Source organism: Triticum urartu, chromosome 7A (assembly GCF_056163025.1).
Source record: "Triticum urartu cultivar PI428250 chromosome 7A, HENAU_Tu73, whole genome shotgun sequence".
In the NCBI taxonomy this organism is placed as follows: domain Eukaryota; kingdom Viridiplantae; phylum Streptophyta; class Magnoliopsida; order Poales; family Poaceae; genus Triticum; species Triticum urartu.
Genome location: NC_141879.1, coordinates 213,956,404 through 213,977,634, shown reverse-complemented (window position 1 = coordinate 213,977,634; position 21,231 = coordinate 213,956,404). Strand labels below are relative to the sequence as shown.

The 21,231-nt window shown below is 41.3% G+C and overlaps 1 protein-coding gene across 1 annotated transcript; it reads left to right on the top strand.

The window, feature by feature from the left end:
- Positions 1 to 15,522: 15,522 nt before the first annotated feature.
- On the top strand, positions 15,523 to 18,458 carry LOC147959061 (anthranilate O-methyltransferase 2-like). The gene is made up of 4 exons (XM_087535729.1): positions 15,523 to 15,632; positions 15,739 to 16,143; positions 17,355 to 17,624; positions 18,023 to 18,458. Exons 1-4 carry the CDS (start codon positions 15,558 to 15,560, stop codon positions 18,386 to 18,388), a joined length of 1,116 nt encoding a protein of 371 aa, XP_087391855.1. The 5' UTR covers positions 15,523 to 15,557; the 3' UTR covers positions 18,389 to 18,458.
- Positions 18,459 to 21,231: the final 2,773 nt, after the last annotated feature.

The following is a 21,231-nucleotide window of genomic DNA, read 5'->3' as shown; positions in this document are numbered from 1 at the left end:
TTGTGATGTGTGAGTAGTCCCTTGGGGCTAAGGGCAAAGGCATAGCCGCACAACATATATGTCTTTTATGGGACCCATAGTATGATATATTTGTATCGTATATCTCTGTGTTGTGTTTTGGTATTTTGTCACATCTCGATCTAAGACTCGATGGTACCCGATGCTCTAATAATCAACGAAAGATGAGGCAATTGACAAGGAAACACAAAAGAATACCCTCGAAGCTTGTGACATATAGTGAAGTGAGGTTCCTGATGTCATGTACTATCATCAGAGATAAAGTGGATTCAACGAAAAACACTCCCGCCCCCACGTCGCTCCAACAGGGGCGACACAGGCGGCCAACCCTAGCCGTTGTCGGTGGCTTCCCCACCCACGCCTCTCCTCCTCGTCGCCACCAGTGGGGCCGTCGGTGCACTGTGTGGCTGCCAAGGATGGTGGCGGCGAGGATGTGGTAGCCTTGCTATCCCTCGAGGTGCCCTGCATCCATGGCGGCGACCATGGCTGGTGGGTCAACGCCTGCTTCAGCGTGCGACGTGCGGCGGTGCTGGCGGTCCTCTTCGGTCGCAAGGGCATCAAGGGGCCGGCGGGTGGTGCGTGGCCCATCAGTGGCGGTCGTTTCCGATTTGATGGCCTCTTCCTCGACCTCCACGGTGCCCTCCTGCCACATCTAGCCTATGGTGGTCTCTAGCTGCCGGTGTTGTTCGTGCTTGGAGGTTGGAGGTGGGGAGGGATGATACGTCTCCAACGTATCTATAAATTTTTATTGTTCCATGTTGTTATATTAACATTCTTGGATGTTTTACAATCATTTTATAGCAACTTTATATCATTCTTTGGGACTAACCTATTGACATAGTGACTAGTGACAGTTGCTATTTTTTGCTTGTTTTTTACTTCGTAGAAAATCAGTACCAAACGGAGTCCAAACGCAACGAAACTTTCTGGAGATTTTTTCTGGACCGGAAGACACCGGTTGGGCTAAAGAAGTGCTAGAGGGGGCTCCGAGGGGAGCACAACCCACCTGGGCGCGCCTGGGACCCAGGCGCGCCCTCGTGGGTTGTGCCCACCTCGGCCGCCTCCCGCACTGCCTCTTTACTCTACATATACCCCGAAAATCCAAAAACCCTAGGGGAGTCAACGAAACACAATTCCAGCCACCGCAAGTTCCAGAACCACCTGATCCAATCTAGACACCATCACGGAGGGGTTCATCATCCTCATTGGTGCCTCTCCGATGATGCGTGAGTAGTTTATTTTAGACCTACGGGTCCGTAGTTAGTAGCTAGATGGCTTCCTCTCTCTTTTTTGATTCTTAATACAATGGTCTCTTGGAGATCTATTTGATGTAACTCTTTTTACGGTGTGTTTGTTGGGATCCGATAAACTTTGAGTTTATGATCAGATCTATTTGATCCATGAAAGTTTTTTGAGTTTTGATCTCCTATATGCATGATTACTTATAGCCTCGTATTTCTTCTTCGAATCTTTGATTTAGTTAGGCCAACTAGATCGATTTTTCTTGCCATGGAAAAAGGTGCTTTGTGATGGGTTCGGTCGTGCAGTGTTCTTTCCCAGTGACAGAAGGGGCATCAAGACACGTATTGATCGTTGTAACAAGATGGGGTCTATTCCTACATGAATAGATCTTGTCTACATCATGTCATCATTCTTATTGCATTACTCCATTTTTTCATGAACTTAATACACTAGATGCATGCTGGATAGTGGTCGATGTGTGGAGTAATAGTAGTAGATGCAGGCAGGAGTTGGTCTACTAATCTTGGACCTGATGCCTATATAATGATCATTGCCTAGATATCGTCATAATTATTTGAAGTTCTATCAATTGCCCAACAGTAATTTGTTTACCCGCCGTATGATATTTTTCTCGAGAGAAGCCACTAGTGAAATCTACGGCCCTCAGGTCTATTCTTTATAATATTTGCTTCGAGATCTATTTTTATTTGCCTTTTCTTTCAGATCTATTATTCCAAAAACCCAAAAATACCTCGCTGCAGTTTTTTGTTTTTTTATTTTATTTTGCATTTCCACAAGATCTATTTATCCAATCTACTATAAACCAATCTATTTTTACTCGTGAGGGATTGACAACCCCTCTTATGCATCAGGTTGCAAGTATATTTGTTCTTTGTGTGCAGGTACCATTTACATAGTGTTGCTTGGTTCTTCTACTGGTTCGATAACCTTGGTTTCATCATTAAGGAAAATACCTACCGTAGCTGTGCTACATCATCCCTTCCTCTTGGGGGAAATAGTGATGCGGACACGAGCCATCAAGGGACACCGAATAAATCTGAGGTCGGCTGGTCCAGCCATGATGACAGCGATATATTTGACGTCATTCCCTTCATGTTGGCATCATCAAGGTTGTTCCTTTCCCCTCCTCTTCATCCTACTCGTATACCGGGTGAAAACCCAGATCCTTTCTGGATTGGGCGGCAGCAGCGCTGCTGGCATTGTCATCTTCTTGGGGGTGCCATCTTCGGTGAGCTTAGGGTGGTGGTGTTCTTCTGGATGTCTAGTGCTGGTTGATGGCATGGTTGGAGCTCGTCGGCCGATGTCTCTGTGTGGCAGGATACTGCTATCCGCTCCTTTGGTTGTTCCTTGTCCATTTGTGGATGACGGGAGCTCGGTGCTCGTCTCCACTGACTAGGTGTACCTCGGAGCTCGGTCGCGGAGTCCTCCTTCCTCTGCTGCTTGGCCTTTAGCCGCCTTGTCATGCCATTGCTTCTTCACGTGTGCAGATTCCTCGACAGGGCAGAAGCCTCTCTTTAATTTGTTTGCCTTGGTATGGTGTTGGCACTCTGTTTTGGCTTCCATGGGCAATGGCGCCAGTCCACACCTTAGTTCTTGGGGGAGCATCTTCATCTCTTGACAGACCAGCACCCTTCGTGCCAGGGCGATGGGGCTAGTGCCCCCTTCGAAGATGGAGGAGGTTGTCACCGTGTCGGCCAGAATCCATGGAGCAGACGAGAGTGCCTCTGCACCTACTGAGTACTTCATGCTGGTAAGGCCCTGCTGAAGCTTTTGTGTGGCGGTCTGCTCATGTTGGACGGCTTCTTCATCTTCAAGCGACTTAGGGCCTTAGTTTTCATATCTTTGACTGTTGTCCACATGGAGCCTATTAGTTGTTCGCACAACTACGTATTTTTCGCTGTTCTTCTTATTTTGTAGTGTCTGTATGGCGTCATTTGTAATCTCTTGGCTGGTTTATGGCTTTGTTAATTCAAAGCTGGGTTAGGTTCGAGCCCTTCTTGGGCTCGACCAAGCCTTTTCTTAAAAAAAGTGAGGTTCCTGATGGAAATTCTCTACAAACAATGGATAGTCATGAAATATTAAGAATTTTTCTAATTTTATCTTAATAAACATGGCTACCGTGGAAGTGTTGGGGGTTGATATTGGGCAATGTATCCCATGGTGCAATGACAATTGTCCTAGGTGACCTATGAACATGTCGCCCACTTATTTTTTTTCATTGTATCTTTCTTGCATGCAAGATGTTACATTTGAACTTTGTCCTAACCTATTTTCATCATATCAAGTACCACAACATCCATTTTGATCTCATTCGTGTACCTAACCTTTGCATCAGTCCAAAGGGGTCGCAAACAGAAAACATATAGTAAGCCTCATGCTCGTTGATGTCACCATTCCTAACTCTAACACCTACCGTGCATTTGATAAGCTATGTCAACTAAGAAAGAAGGAAGCCAATTCATGATCCAGGTGGATCGAAGGAAGCACCTGTGCTATTGCTAGGATCAGCTTTGGGCCCTATTCATACTTGGTTCTGGAGGTCACAACATTCCTTGGCTTGCATTCTAGAACTCTAGGACACGCCTAGTTTTTTCGTGTCTTGTCCCTTTGACCTGAAATTGCCAATTGTGGAAACAGAAGACAAAGGGAACAACATAGAAAAATTAACCCAAAACAAACTACAAAAAGATGAACAATGACCACTTCACTTTTACTATCACCATCTTTGAGCCTCTTTGGATGAGAAAAAGAAAAGAAAACATGGAACAATAAAAAAGTGAACTAATTAAGATGTACTTTTTAAAGTGACATATGATATCACGTACTATGAATTTCTAAATTTTCCCACACAATCTTATGAATAATATATCCACCATGTTAATTACTTCCGACCAAGCGTGCTTAAGAATTATGTTAATTACTCCCTCTGTCCCAGAATATAAGAACATTTTTAACAGTATGCTAGTGTTAAAAACGTTCTTATATTTTGGGATGGAGGGAGTAGTATTCAATTGTCAAGTAATTACTATCCATTACTTGTCAAGTAATTACTATCCATTACTCAATACCACGACTCCAGTCATTGCACCATGAGAAGCACGCGTATAAACCACCTACTCTATTTGTCGTGAGTTGTATATATTATTTCCCTTCTCAGGAACACATGACCGTACATGTTACAAAAGGAGATACTGCCACAGACACAAAGCATCGCTGGTGTGAAACATACATATTACTCTTAATTAACTATTGCAAGGTATGAGATCTTGTCATACCACCATCCTATTGGGTATCAGGCCAAAGATCTGACACCATGTCTATTATCACCATCGGTGAACTTCAGGACTCAACCGTACCTCCATCCGAATACTCGTACCATTATCCTCAATGACAAGTAATGGGATAAGATTTCTCTTCATCTTCGGAATTGTATTGAACATCCATTATACTCCCTCCGTCCCATAATATAAAAACGTTTTTGACATTAGTGTAGTGTTAAAAACGTTCTTATATTATGGAACAGAGGGAGTAGTTTTTACTGTTATGTCAAACATGTTGATTGGAATAGAGCGTTTGCCTTCAACCCAACATGGTAAGTCAGGTTCCATCTTTCTTTTGTTAGTTAAGCCATGTTTTCCCTTTTTGAAAAAAAGTTAAGCCATGTTTTCTAAGAAGGATTTTCATAATTATGTACTTGCAATGGATTTTTCATATTGAAAAATTATACACTAGTAGAAAAAGGGTCAATTGTGAAGCACATTAGTGCCGGTTTGAATTTGAGCCGGCACTAATGTGACCATTAGTGCCGGTTCCAACGGCTAGGCGGGCGGGCATCATTAGTACCGGTTCGTGGGTAACCTTTAGTACCGGTTCATGCCACGAACCGGTACTAATGAGGCTGTGTCAGGCTATGGTCAGTCTGGGGCCCCACGAAGACCTTTAGTACCGGTTCATGCCATGAACCGGTACTAGAGTTTCTTTGTAAGCTGATTTTTAGTCCCATGTCGCCAAGAGAGAGGCAGTATGAGCGGTTTATAAGCCATGAGTGCACAGACAATGACGAAGAGTTGCAATGCTCACCTACATGTTGATTAGCTTCAAGCCTTGCGGAATAGCATAGATTGCACTGAGCTATGTGCAGTGCAGTCTACACTATTCCGAATGGCTTGAAGCAAATTAACCAGCATTGCACCTCTTTTTTATTTTTAATAACTTATTTGAACTCCAGACTTCTTTTGTGTTCAATATGCAGCATTCAAAGCGACGTCATCAATTTCCAACATGTTCTGGCATCATTTTTTGTTTTTCGGTCATTTACCTAATTGTTTAGAGAGCTAAATGACCATGAAATTGAAAATTACTACAAAATGAATCCTGAAAATGTTGAAACTTGGCATGGTATCATCATATCACCTGCATAGCATACGCGAAAGAGTAGAGAGGGTCACGGCAAAAACTGGACGCACTTCGTGTACAAAGTGGACAAACTCTTTCAGAGTATCAGGGTTTCGGACGAGAACTCATCTGTTACATGGCCACTTCAATGTTTTTTAAACTTATTTGAACTCCGGACTTCTCTTGTGTTTAGTATGCAGCATTCAAAGCGACGTCATCAATTTCCAACATGTTCTGACATCATTTGTTGTTTTTGGTCATTTACCTAATTGTTTAGAGAGCTAAATGACCGTGAAATTGAAAATCACTACAAAATGAATCCTGAAAATGTTGAAACTTGGCATGGTATCATCATATCACTCGCATAGCATGCGGGAAAGAGTAGAGAGGGTCACGGCAAAAACTGGACGCACTTTGTGTACAAACTGGACAAACTCTTTCAGAGTATCAGGGTTTCGGACGAGAACTCATCTGTTACATGGCCACTTCAATGTTTTTTAAACTTATTTGAACTCCGGACTTCTTTTCTATTTAGTATGCAGCATTCAAAGCGACGTCATCAATTTCCAACATGTTCTGACATCATTTGCTGTTTTTCGGTCATTTACCTAATTGTTTAGAGAGCTAAATGACCGTGAAATTGAAAATCACTACAAAATGAATCCTGAAAATGTTGAAACTTGGCATGGTATCATCATATCACCCGCATAGCATGCGCGAAAGAGTAGAGAGGGTCACGGCAAAAACTGGACGCACTTCGTGTACAAACTGGACAAACTCTTTCAGAGTATCAGGGTTTCGGACGAGAACTCATCTGTTACATGGCCACTTCAATGTTTTTTAAACTTATTTGACTCCGGACTTCTTTTGTGTTTAGTATGCAGCATTCAAAGCAACGTCATCAATTTCCAACATGTTCTGACATCATTTGTTGTTTTTCGGTTATTTACCTAATTGTTTAGAGAGCTAAATGACCGTGAAATTGAAAATCACTACAAAATGAATCCTGAAAATGTTGAAACTTGGCATGGTATCATCATATCACCCGCATAGCATGCGCGAAAGAGTAGAGAGGGTCACGGCAAAAACTGGACGCACTTCGTGTACAAACTGGACAAACTCTTTCAGAGTATCAGGGTTTCGGACGAGAACTCATCTGTTACATGGCCACTTCAATGTTTTTTAAACTTATTTGAACTCCGGACTTCTTTTGTGTTTAGTATGCAGCATTCAAAGCGACGTCATCAATGTCCAACATGTTCTGACATCATTTGTTGTTTTTCGGTCATTTACCTAATTGTTTAGAGAGCTAAATGACCGTGAAATTGAAAATCACTACAAAATGAATCCTGAAAATGTTGAAATTTGGCATGGTATCATCATATCACCCGCATAGCATGCGCGAAAGAGTAGAGAGGGTCACGGCAAAAACTGGACGCACTTTGTGTACAAACTGGACAAACTCTTTCAGAGTATCAGGGTTTCGGACGAGAACTCATCTGTTACATGGCCACTTCAATGTTTTTTAAACTTATTTGAACTCCGGACTTCTTTTGTGTTCAGTATGCAGCATTCAAAGCGACGTCATCAATTTCCAACATGTTCTGACATCATTTGTTGTTTTTCGGTCATTTACCTAATTGTTTAGAGAGCTAAATTACCGTGAAATTGAAAATCACTACAAAATGAATCCTGAAAATGTTGAAACTTGGTATGGTATCATCACATCACCCGCATAGGATGCGCGAAAGAGTAGAGAGGGTCACGGCAAAAACTAGACGCACTTCGTGTACAAACTGGACAAACTCTTTCAGAGTATCAGGGTTTCGGACGAGAACTCATCTGTTACATGGCCACTTCAATGTTTTTCAAACTTATTTGAACTCCGGACTTCTTTTGTGTTCAGTATGTAGCATTCAAAGCGACGTCATCAATTTCCAACATGTTCTGACATCATTTGTTGTTTTTCGGTCATTTACCTAATTGTTTAGAGAGCTAAATTACCGTGAAATTGAAAATCACTACAAAATGAATCCTGAAAATGTTGAAACTTGGCATGGTATCATCATATCACCCGCATAGCACGCGAAAGAGTAGAGAGGGTCACGGAAAAAACTGGACGCACTTCGTGTACAAACTGGACAAACTCTTTCAGAGTATCAGGGTTTCGGACGAGAACCCATCTATTACATGGCCACTTCAATGTTTTTTAAACTTATTGGAACTCCGGACTTCTCTTGTGTTTAGTATGCAGCATTCAAAGCGACGTCATCAATTTCCAACATGTTCTGACATCATTTTTTTGTTTTTGGTCATTTACCTAATTGTTTAGAGAGCTAAATGACCGTGAAATTGAAAATCACTACAAAATGAATCCTGAAAATGTTGAAACTTGGCATGGTATCATCATATCACCCGCATAGCATGCGCGAAAGAGTAGAAAGGGTCACGGCAAAAACTGGACGCACTTCGTGTACAAACTGGACAAACTCTTTCAGAGTATCAGGGTTTCGGACGAGAACTCATCTGTTACATGGCCACTTCAATGTTTTTTAAACTTATTTGAACTCCGGACTTCTTTTGTATTCAGTATGCAGCATTCAAAGCGATGTCATCAATTTCCAACATGTTCTGACATTATTTGTTGTTTTTCGGTGATTTACCTAATTGTTTAGAGAGCTAAATGACCGTGAAATTGAAAATCACTACAAAATGAATCCTGAAAATGTTGAAACTTGGCATGGTATCATCATATCACCCGCATAGCATGCGCGAAAGAGTAGAGAGGGTCAGGCAAAAACTGGACGCACTTCGTGTACAAACTGGACAAACTCTTTCAGAGTATCAGGGTTTCGGACGAGAACTCATCTGTTACATGGCCACTTCAATGTTTTTTAAACTTATTTGAACTCCGGACTTCTTTTGTGTTCAGTATGCAGCATTCAAAGCGACGTCATCAATTTCCAACATGTTCTGACATCATTTGTTGTTTTTCGGTCATTTACCTAATTGTTTAGAGAGCTAAATGACCGTGAAATTGAAAATCACTACAAAATGAATCCTGAAAATGTTGAAACTTGGCATGGTATCATCACATCACCCGCATAGCATGCGCGAAAGAGTAGAGAGGGTCACGGAAAAAACTGGACGCACTTCGTGTACAAACTGGACAAACTCTTTCAGAGTATCAGGGTTTCGGACGAGAACTCATCTGTTACATGGCCACTTCAATGTTTTTTAAACTTATTTGAACTCCGGACTTCTTTTGTGTTCAGTATGCAGCATTCAAAGCGACGTCATCAATTTCCAACATGTTCTGACATCATTTGTTGTTTTTCGGTCATTTACCTAATTGTTTAGAGAGCTAAATGACCGTGAAATTGAAAATCACTACAAAATGAATCCTGAAAATGTTGAAACTTGGCATGGTATCATCATATCACCCGCATAGCATGCGCGAAAGAGTAGAGAGGGTCACGGCAAAAATTGGACGCACTTCGTGTACAAACTGGACATACTCTTTCGGAGTATCAGGGTTTCGGACGAGAACTCATCTGTTACACGACCACTTCAACGTTTTTTAAACTTATTTGAACTCCGGACTTCTTTTGTATTCAGTATGCAGCATTCAAAGCGACGTCATCAATTTCCAACATGTTCTGACATCATTTGTTGTTTTTTGGTCATTTACCTAATTGTTCAGTATGCAGCATTCAATTTCCAGAAAAAAAATAAATAGTAGAAAAGAAATAATGCAGAAAATAAAAAAACTATACAAAAAGATTACTCAAAAATAAATAGAAGAAAATAAATAATGCAGAAAAGAAAAAACTATATAAAAAACTACTCAAAAATAAATAGAAGAAAATAAATAATGCAGAAAAGAAAAAACTATATAAAAAATTTGTTGGCGCGCTGCCAAGTGGGCCTGCCAGACCTAGGGTGTGCAAATGCAGGCCCAGAAGGGCCAGCAGGCTCACAGGGCAGTGCGCCCTAATTAATTAGGCCCAGAAGCCTGCTATATAGAGGAGTTTGAAGAGGTAGCCGCGGTTGGGTTTATAAACCAGTGCGGCTGCCCTTCGCCCGGCGAGGTGGGACTAAACTTTGGGGTGGCAGCGCGAGGCCTTTAGTACCGGTTGGTGGCTCCACCAACCGGTACTAAAGACCACCCTTTAGTACCAGTTGGAACCACCAACCGGTACTAAAGGCCTGCTCTTCCCGCCTCTTGGCCTGGCCAAAGTTGGCCTTTAGTAGTACCGGTTGGTGGCTCCAACCGGTACTAAAGGCCTCTCCTATATATACAACACTATCGACAATTCAGTTAGATCTCCCACTTCTTTCGTCTCCAACCTCTCGCGCGCCGCTCGAACCCGTCCTCGCCGCCCGTCGCCCGTCGTCCGTCGTCGTCGTCGCTGTCCCCGCCGCCGCCCGTCGTCGTCGCCGTCTCGCGCCGCCGCCCCGAACGCCGCGCGCCGCCGTCCGTCGTCGTCCCGCCGCGGTCCCGTACGTCTCTCGCGCGCTCTCGCGTATACCCGCCGCGCCGCCGTCCGTCGTCGTCGCACCCGGCCCGTATGGCGGCGCCCCCGGCCGTACGTACGCCGCCGCCCCCGCCCCGTACGCCGGCGTCCCCGCTCGTACGTACGGGGCAACGGCGTACGGGGCCGCACACATACACACATACACACACATGCATATATACGTACACACTACACACACACATACACACACATTTTTTTATTTATTTTCTGTTTTTTAGAAAAGTTAATTAGATGATCGAATGTTTGATTAATGTCGAATGTTAGATGAATTAGCTAGATAGAAAATTGTCGAACTAGAGATTTAAACTAGTTGAATAATTAATATAACTAGTTTATTTTTAGTAAAAAAATATCGAACTAGTTTATTTAGGTATATGAGATTTGAACTAGTTCAATAATTAATATAACTAGTTTATTTTTAGTAAGAAAATTGTCGAACTAGTTTATTTAGGTATATGAGATTTGAACTAGTTCAATAATTAATATAACTAATTTATTTAGGTATATGAGATTTGAACTATAGTTCAATAATTAATATAACTAGTTTATTTTTAGTAAGAAAATTTAGGTATCTGAGATTTGATGATCTAATTAAAATATTATTTGTTAATGAGTTTTTCTGTTTATTTAATTTTTTTTATATTTTGAGTTTATATAAATGTTAGATTAATGTCGAATGTTAGATGAATTAGATAGAAAAGTTAAATATATAGTAATGTTAATTGTTAGAGATGAATATAGTTAGATATATTAATGTCAAATGTTAGATGAATATATATTTGGCTAGATATTAATTAATGTTAGATAGTAATGGGTGTTTAATGTTTCACCTATATGAACATAGGAAATGTGATCTGATGACGAAAAAGATTTCATTATGTGCGAACACTGTGAAGACCAGCGCGGCCTGTGCGACAGAAATTTTCTTATTGATGGTAGGCGCTTCAGCATCAAGCTGGATGAGACATTCGAAGTTGATACAGTAAGTCACTTTGTCAATTATTATTTGAATGCAAAACTTATGCTTCATTTGCTTCAACTTATAATTTTAAATTTTCACTATTCTACTAGTGCATCCCCTGCCATGCAAGAATTTTTGTCTTGGATAAGATAGGTTTTAGTGCTATAGATGATATGGAGGTAAAGAGAGTTTACTTGAAGACAGAGCATGGGTATACTTTCAACGTCAAATTATATAATGAAGACATATACACCCATTTTGAATGCAAAACTTGGCAAACACTATGCAAGGCTTATGCATTTGAGCCTGGTATGGTTGTCACCTTTGATATTCGTCCGGAAGATGATATTGAAGGTAATATAGACATTTGGGTCGATGTGCAAACGCCTCCAGTTCTACCATTATGTGAGTTTTTCTCAACCATGCATGCATATGTTTATGTCTTTGATACAGTTTATTCAAAAATAGTTGACAACTAATTTGTATTGTCAGCTTATTTCGGTTCAAGCAAACATGTCCGGCGCTTGATAGACAGGACCTACTACTGCCCCGGGGCTCAACTAAACTGCGAGGAGATAAGTCATTATGTTTCATGGCTTGAGGATCTTAATACTGTCAAGACAAATTTTTTTCCTGAACTTAGAAATGTTAGTACTCAAAACGTGTGAACAATGGTGATCGTATTGAACTACGGTCACATCTATAATCGAAAGATGGTAAGATTTTAACTATTTGTCCTTAATTAGTGCATCTTTTGTATACATTATTTTTGAAGCTAAACTTTCATTGCTTAGTATATTAATTACTATACGATGTTCTTCAACAGGGACTTCCGATGACAGTTGTGCCTCAGTGGATCGAGACTAAAGGTGACATGTCAATGGTTAGCTTACGGCCAAGATATCCTACATTGCACATGAGTGCATTCAGGATTTCTAAAAGCGAAGAATGCTTAATGGTGAAAGATTGGAGCAAAATTGTTAACGATCGCAGAGAAGTACTAGGGGGCAGCAAGCAGAAGCGCAACCCAAGATTAGGAGACAGATTCATCTGCATGCTCCAGTATGATGAATCAGGAGAGCTATACATGTTCTATGCTATTCTACCTGAGAGGGAGCAGCACTAGTTCATGCTCTTAATTAGTGTCTCATGTCCGTGTCCTGAACTTCGATGTTGGTGATGATTATGTTGAACTCGATGATATCTTTGCTTCTGTTACAAAGTGAATGTTTCCTCTTTAAGCTAGCCAGTGTTGGTGATGATTAGATAGCTAGCGGTAATGACTATGATGATTAAATAGTGGTAATTAGACGACTACGATGATTTTTAGCTAGCTAGAGTTTATTTATTTATTAATATGCGATGATGATGATGATGATGATGATGATGACGACTACAACTCATTATAACGTAAAACAATCCTAAATTAAATTGATAACACAAATTTAATTGAAAAATACAAAATAAAACAAAAACCCACAAACATTTAGTACCGGTTGGTGTTACCAACCGGTACTAAAGGGCTCCCGGCCCCCGGAGTTGGCTCGTGCCACGTGGTTTCCCTTTAGCACCGATTCGTGCTGAACCGGTACTAAAGGGGGGGGGCCTTTAGTGACCACACTTTAGTGCCGGTTATGGAACCGGCACTAAAGGGCCTTACGAACCGGTGCTATTGCCCAGTTCTGCACTAGTGATATTATAACATTTTATCACAAAATTCATTGAGCATAGATTATTTTTTCTGTGTGCTAGCGAAATTTTCGTCAATGACTTCAGGACTCAACCGTACCTCCATCCGAATACTCGTACCATTATCCTCAATGACAAGTAATGAGATAAGATTTCTCTTCATCTTCAGAATTGTATTGAACATCCGTTATAGTTCTTATTGTTATGTCAAACATGTTGATCGGAATAGAGCGTTCGCCTTCAACCCAACATGGTAAGTCAGGTTCCATCTTTCTTTCGTTAGTTAAGCCATGTTTTCCCTTTTCAAAAAAGTTAAGCCATGTTTTCTAAGAAGGGTTTTCATAATTATGTACTTGCAATGGATTTTTCATATTGAAAAATTATGTTATAACATTTTATCACAAAATTCATTGATAGCAGCACAGATTACTTTTTCAGTGTGCTAGCGAAATTTTCATCAATGACGAGAAACCTATGTTAACTTCATCAATCGTCAATACCACGACTCCAGTCCACGTGTGTGCGTGTATGTGCTTAACTCTACGGTGTACTTGGTGTTTATCCAAAACATTAGATTAATTCAAGTTTATCCAAAACATTAGCAAATCTTTTGTAACTTTGGTGTAAATTTTTACATATTCAAAAGTAGGTAACTAGACAAACAAGCTAGTTACTATATTACCCCAGTAATCTAAATATAGAGAGTAATGTCTGTAGGGAACATAGTTACAAAATGATATGATGGCATGATACAACTACCAAGATAATTAATCTAGTATTTCTACTTTTGAGTTCTTAACAATTTTTCCAGACAACTAAACCAAATATCAAGGAGGATCAGCGGACATTCTTAAGATTTTACCAGTGAAAAACACATCAGGGTAAATGGCCGTCCTAGCTTCCTAGTTACCTAAGCTTAGATACACTATATTTCATTATCAGTATTACCAACCAAGCTGCTTATTTTTATTTCTATGTTTGCTTCTAGTCTATGTTGCCTTGTAAGTTATTCTTAAGAACCTTTTGTATCCAACGGTTGAGGGGCTTTATTAACTTAAATCTAAGTGTTCCCAACTTTTGTCCAAAATATAACCAACCGTTCCAAAAAACCAGCGAGCACTAAGTATGAGAGAAATTTAGCAAGCAATATGCGTGTATATTCCTACTAAATATTTACAGTTAACATGATACATATAGATAATCATTTAATATATTTAATATGTAGAGGCAGAGAGTAGAAATACTATAATACTATAATAATGACACTCACGATTTCAACAATTGGAAATATTTTATCGTTGTCCGTCATTTTTCTTCCTTTTCAGTTTGGATTTCCTTGTTCTAAGATTTTTCTTCTGGTTTTGCTTACCCTCTTTCATATATATTTCTCCTTGCTTCCCCATTGAATTTTTTCTCATATTCTTTCTTAGTTAATTTTACTCATATTCTGATGTTGTGTTTTATCCTGTTTTTCTTATGCTAATTTCATAATTTTCCGCGTTCTCATAGTATTACTCTCTATATATCCATATTGCTGGCAAACATTGTTGTTGGATATTATGCATTAGATAACTACAATACTTTAGAATACACAGTAATTTATAAAAATAATACCTGCTTAATTAATAACATTGTTGTTGGGTATTATGCATTGTTGTTGGCAAGTCTGCAGCCGGCAATTGTTGTGCAGTATAGTACAACTAATGGACAACAAAAATGCATTGCCTGCTTAATTAATAACATTGCTAAACATGCATAAAAGCGTAGAAGTAAAAAGATTTAGCAGCGATACCACTATGCAGTAGACAGTAGTGTATAGTATATGCAGTATATAAGAAAAATATACCAAGCAAGGATTTCGACCCACTTTATATATAAAGCAAACTGCCACAAGAAAAACCAAGTTCCAAGAAGTTACCAACGTGCGCGCGCGCGCACACACACGTAATGCCAGAGTACACAAATAAGAGGTACCACACAGGAGTGTTCTACTGAGGGCACAGCTCAACAAGGGCAAACGAAATAATAGAGTCCACATATAAGAAACATTATATCAGAACATTTTCCAGTGAAAGTTTGTTTTGAAGGTTACATCAGAATGAATATAAGAAAATGGTTCATAATTTCACCCTGGTTTGTGGTTTTCTTAAGTTCCGAAATTGGCTGTAAAATGTTGATAACTCATCTTCTTTGGAAGTTAGCTGTTGAAATGAAGAAATACATGAAGATGGGAGTTTTGATCATAAATAATGTAATGAGCGTCATGAGAATGCAACGGTTTTGACTTTACGTAAAACTAGTTCTGAAGCTATTCAAATGAACTCATGCATGTTTTTAGTTTATCTGAATTTTTTTGCTCTTCTGTCCTTTGCGGCGAGAGATAACATCATATGCTAGCTGATGCAGGCATTGTACAGCATGATTGCTTGACAAACCACAAAAAAACACTATATATAAATTTCTGAACACTTAATGGACGGCTATTCACCTCATTGTTTTGTGGACTCTCCCAAGCTCAGAGCATTTTTAGTCAAAGTGACCAGTCAAGTTAAATATTACGCGTGTAGGAACCCGGTAGAGTGAGAGAAAAAACAACAGGTCATCATTGGCTCTCTATAAATGATAGAGCCGTTGTGGTATCACTCAACACATCTAGCCCCAACTTGTAATAATCATCACTTGTGAGACTAGCTATGAAGAGAGGGAGCGGCGTTCGCATGGCTACTGGCAACGGGGAGAACAGCTACGCCGCAAACTCCAGGCTCCAAGTCTGTAGCCTGCACTGCTGCAATTTGCTGTGTTTCATGTACAAGTACATAAGCACTACAAACTAGTAGCAGCTCTTAATTTGCTGTGTTTCATGGATGTATGCAGGAGAAGGCCATTTTGGAGACAAGGCCGGTGCTTCGCAAGGCCATAGAAGAGGTGTACACCTCGCTCTCTGCCCGACGGAGCACGATGGTTGTCGCCGACCTTGGCTGCTCGTCGGGCCCGAACACTCTACGCGTCGTCTCCGAGGTGATCGGCGCGGTCCAGTTCTACACTCAGAAGTCAGAAGAAGAACGGCGCGCCGTGGAGGTGCAGTTCTTCCTGAATGACCTGCCAGGGAACGATTTCAACCTCGTCTTCCGGTCATTGGAGCAACTTGAAGATCTCGGCGGGAAAGAGATGCTGCCCTACTATGTGGCGGGCCTGCCGGGATCCTACTACAGGAAGCTTTTCCCTTCCCGGAGCGTCCATTTGTTCCACTCGTCCTACTCCCTCATGTGGCGCTCTAAGGTATGCATGCATCATATTGTCTGCAACGTGATAATTATGTCCTAGCTAGTATTGTTCAAGTTTTAGTTAATTAACATGTGTAACATGGCTGTACCCTAACTCAAGCTTTATTTATGTGGGCGTGTTCAGATATGAATGAAGAAAACATGTTAGGTATTGGATCAACTCCAAGATTGTTCATTCCATATTGTTAATGTTAGGTGTGGTGGATCACAGATCTAAGGGCACAATGTTTTTTAGTGAATGCATGCAACTATGCAAAGCATACTATTAAATTATAGAGATGGTCGCTGATTGGAAAATTTTGTCGCCATAGTTGCAAAACTATGGAATTTGTACACGTGGAAAGTTCACGTGGCAACATAAATAAAATTTTAAAACAAAAGAATATGTGTTAACAAAAAACTACAATGATATAAAATATTTTCAATGAGTATAAACTTATTGTAAAAATTTTACCATGTACTTCCTATATTAATTTAGTCTATCGTACAATTTTTCGTAATTGTTTGTATGCTATAATATCCCTTTATTTATAATATTGTATCGTTCAATGCCAATACACTCGCACTAAAATGAGCTATGGTAGTTCTCCCTTCGTTCCATTTTACTTTCCATATCAAAACAATTATGCAAACCAGGGATGAGCTAATTAAGATGGGTTTTTTAGGCTAGAGGTGATGCTAATGCATTGGTTCATGCTAAGGGTGCAGGGCAGCGTCTCGCAAAACAGCCAGATAATACAAAACAATCTTTTTGCAAAAATAATACAAATTAACCTAACGCACCCTAATCCTTCTATAACAGAATTTTCTAGTTTAGAATGTGAAGCGGGCCGGGTCCGGACGATGCTTTGCATCCCTAATTCATGCACCCGCTAGTCATAAATGCTCATGCTTGCTACACCTTAGCCGTCGCCCTACTACCTGATGTAATCTAATAAAATTAGAACACAAAAAATAACATGCGACCTAAATTGAAATGCAGAGAATAAGTCAATGTTCTTGCATAGTAATAACAATGACCAAGATACAAGTCACTGGTTAGCGATCTGAACCACTTTTATTTTCTACTAGGGATCTGTGATTAATTGGGGGTGAAAGAGCACTACTACTACTACTACTACTACTACTACTACTACTACTACTACTACCACCACCACTACTACTAGTACTACTACTATAATAATGATATGATACTTAATTACCTAGGTCCCCAAGGAACTCTCAAGCTGCACTCACGTGAACGAAGGCAACATCTACATTGGAAAGAGTACCCCACCTATTGTGATTAAACTGTTCCAAGAGCAATTCAAAACAGACTTTGAGTTGTTCCTTGCACTGCGCTCCAGAGAGCTTGTCAATGGAGGGCGACTGTTGCTAACATTTCTTGGACGAAAGAGTGAAGAGATCATGATGCATGGAGACGTTAGCACCTTATTTGAATTGGTTGCCAAATCTCTCCAGTCTCTAGTCCTAAAGGTACGTACGATACATGTTGGTTACATCAATGATTTTCTTTGTTTGCTAGTAACGATTACACCATGTTACTTTGTACTAACAAACTTATAATTTCTTATATGCTCCTAAGTTAATTCATTCTAGCATGGCAACCTTCCATGAACAAAATTTCATCCATGTAAGACAAAGTGGCATATATTATCGCATGAGGAGCATACAAAGTGGAAGTACACATTCTCATAAAAGGAAAAGAAAACTGGCATGTGACATTTAAAAGTGAGGACAAAAGAATTCATTTGCAAATTAATACAATAATTATATTGGATTTCAATGATAAAAAATAAAGAAAAACGTCTCTACAAAATAAGAGTTCTCATTAAGTACACTCTTATCTAAAATACTATTGGGTTGGATGATAGGGCCGTGTGGAGAAGGACAAGTTGGACTCATTCAACCTGCCATACTATGCTCCATCGGTGAAAGAGGTGAAGGCGTTGATCAATGAGAGTAAGCTCTTCGATATAGAGCATGTCAGACTCTTTGAATCCAACTGGGATCCTCAGGACGACTCAGACAGTGATGTGGTACTAAACTGTGCTAGCAGCGGGGCAAATGTGGCCAAGTGCATAAGGGCCGTGTTAGAGCCACTGATAGTAGACCACTTTGGAGATGACATTATTGAGGAGTTGTTTGCGGTGTATGCTTCTGTCGTTGCAAAGCATCTGGAGAAAGCGAAGGCAAAGTACCCCATCATCTTGGTATCCTTGAAGAAGGCCATGCACTGAACTGGACACAAAGTTCATCACAAAAGGAAAAGGCCACATATAGTTTAATTGATGGTATATGTTGAACATTATAAAGTTAACGCCTACTTTGTTAAATATTACATCTGCGTTGCTCACCTGTTTTTTCTAAGAAAAAAGTCTCTTTTGTGTTCTATAATGAAAATTAGAAAACTTGTAAAGCCGTAAATAAATTGAAGTACCAATGGTCGATAATCAACCTGGAACTTCTCATGTGTTTCATCTTTTCAGTGGAGGAAAGACAAATGTTCCATTGTGCGAATGCTCACAATACCATATGTCTAATAATGCAAGGGTAACCTATCACCCTCACCCTCCCCTCCCCCCAATGCACATCAGTCTATGCAGGCAATCACAATCTATTTAAATTGGGTCAAAATCATTCATGCTGAATAAAACTGGCTTTAAAATGGAATTTATTTCAAAGAAATAATTTTCAAGAGTGGTTATCCACCAACATGATGTCACTAGGTCTAGTGTAGCAACTATAACAACGGAAATGGTGCTCCAAGCCAACGTCCCATGTGAAATGAATGACAATTAAACATCACCATTGTTGGTTTGAACTAATGATGACCATACAAATGGTTTTCACCCCGAAGTTGTAGATCTAGGGCAAGAGGTCCAAAAAGAGATTAGTGCATTTTTTCAAAAAGGAGAATTACCCCCGGCCTCTGCATCGGGATGATGCATGCAATCATTTTATTAATTATTCACAAAGACCTTACAAAATAGTACATTAGGTAGTCCGAAGCCACCATCTTAGCAACAACTGTCGCTACTCCTATCCACCTAATGAAGGGGTGCCGATAGTTCGAGCCTAATACCAAACAGACATCGCACAAATACCTAACATCTAAAGACAGAGGCCCCAACCAAGCCACATACTGGGTTTGGGGCAAACTGGTCCGACACACTCTCTGTGTCGTCGCCGCCATATTCCACCAATCCATCTTCAGAGCAGAACTAATGCATCGACCTTGCCAGGCCCCTCTGCCATCGACGCCAGACAGCATCCTCCTCTCGTGTGAGTCCATCTCCACGCATTGGACTCCGAGTCTCCACAGCGCCACGCCGCCGAGATCCGCCGCCATCAATGTATAATATGAAGCACCGCTCCACCAAAGAAGTAGTCCTCTGTTCCCTCAAGCCTATGTGTACCTCCATGAATGACGCCCCCAAGGGGGAAACGACACCGGTGCGTCGCCATCATCCGATCTACTGATTTAGAGTTTTCCCCGGAGGTAGCAGAGAGTGGCCTTGAACTTCTCCACGGCGATGCCTTCAAGAAGGAAACAACACAGACAGTGCCGCCACCGCCGACCTTGGCAGTAGCCGAAAGCAAGTTTTCACTGGGATCTGTTTGAAGAAACTCCATCTCTCGTGCAAAGGGCCACCGTGTCCTGTGATGTCCTCGGGAGCGGGATCCCAAGATCCGCCGCCACTGGTGCCGCCACAAGGACCCACCACCTGGCCGTCATCCCTGGCGAAAGGGACGACGCCACCACCATGTTCGGATCCGGCACCACGCCAACACCTCCGGCCGCCCCCAATCACATCGGTGAAGGAGGACAGCCAACGCGCGCGCCCACCACCGCTTAGGGCTGCCGGACGGTGCCCGAGCCTGACCACCCGGAGGAGAACCGTTCTGGGGTGGGAAACCCCAGATCAGCCGCCGCCAGCTCCCGCAGCGCCGTCGGGATCCCATCGGGCCGCCCCCCCGAGCGCGCCAACTCCACCTCCATGTCGTACACCCAGGGGCACCGTCGCATCTCATCTAGAGGATCCCCTCGTGAAGAAAGGAGGAAGGCGCCGTCCGCCGGCCTCCTCCTCCAGCGGCGGGGAAGCAGGGGAGGAGGGAGGTCGACTGCGGCGGCGGCTAGGGCACCCGAGTCGCCCCCCTGAAGGCGACGCGAGCGGTTCTGGAGGGTTCTCTTCCAAAGCTTTTGGCCAGTAGGTTAGATGGTGGAGATGAGGGGTGAGGGTGAAAGGCGAGTGGACATCCATAGAAGTGTAGCGCAACTATATTGTGTTAGCAGGAAAGTCGTAATTCAATGGAGCATGCCATGTGGGTAGGCGATGCCGCACATTTAGATTAGAGGTGGAATACTTAAGGCACGGATTCTATGATGTACCCCCTCCGTCCCAAAATAAGTGACTCGAGTTTAGTACTAACTTGAGTCACTATTTTGGGACGGAGGGAGTATGAATTATTGACTTATTGTGTAATTTATTACAAAATAAAAACATTTCACATGCACATGATTTCTCCATGTGATGTGTTACACATAGGACAGAGCATCTGATGCACGCGAGCGAGACGTATATGCTTTAAGGACCTCTATGTCGTCCAAGAGGCTGTAGTTCTTTGTCGGTGCCTTCATCTCATTTATTCTTTGCAATTTATTAAAAAAGGCCAACCCAATTTTGTGGCATAGAACTCTTTATACATTGGCCTATGGATGTCTCTCTCTCACACACACACGTGTGCGTGCGCGCACACAAGAGAGAGGGGCTTACTTTGCAAAGCAGGCAGTGTCATTACTTTGAGCGTTAAGAGGAAAGTCACTGACAGAGAGTGTCAGCTAAGAACAGAACTGTCAAGGTCGACAAGGCACAATCATTATCTTTTGAATATACACGGTGGTCGTTCTTTGAGAGGGCAAAATAGTATTCTTCGTGTGTGACAAGTCTGACATGATTTTCGTGTGACTGAGAAGCTATATGCAAAAAGAGTTTGCAACAAGCTATAGGTAGACAAAGTAATGAATTTGTTTGCAGGTGGAAGGACAAATTGCTTTCTTATGAAGGACGGTGTGCACTGT

Bases quoted from the DNA above. Each gene is read 5' to 3' on its own strand.
- LOC147959061 (XM_087535729.1), top strand. From the start codon at position 15,558: ATGAAGAGAGGGAGCGGCGTTCGCATGGCTACTGGCAACGGGGAGAAC. The intron at 16,144-17,354 runs GTATGCATGCAT...TTAATTACCTAG, and splicing joins CCCTCATGTGGCGCTCTAAG to GTCCCCAAGGAACTCTCAAG. The intron at 17,625-18,022 runs GTACGTACGATA...GTTGGATGATAG, and splicing joins TCCAGTCTCTAGTCCTAAAG to GGCCGTGTGGAGAAGGACAA.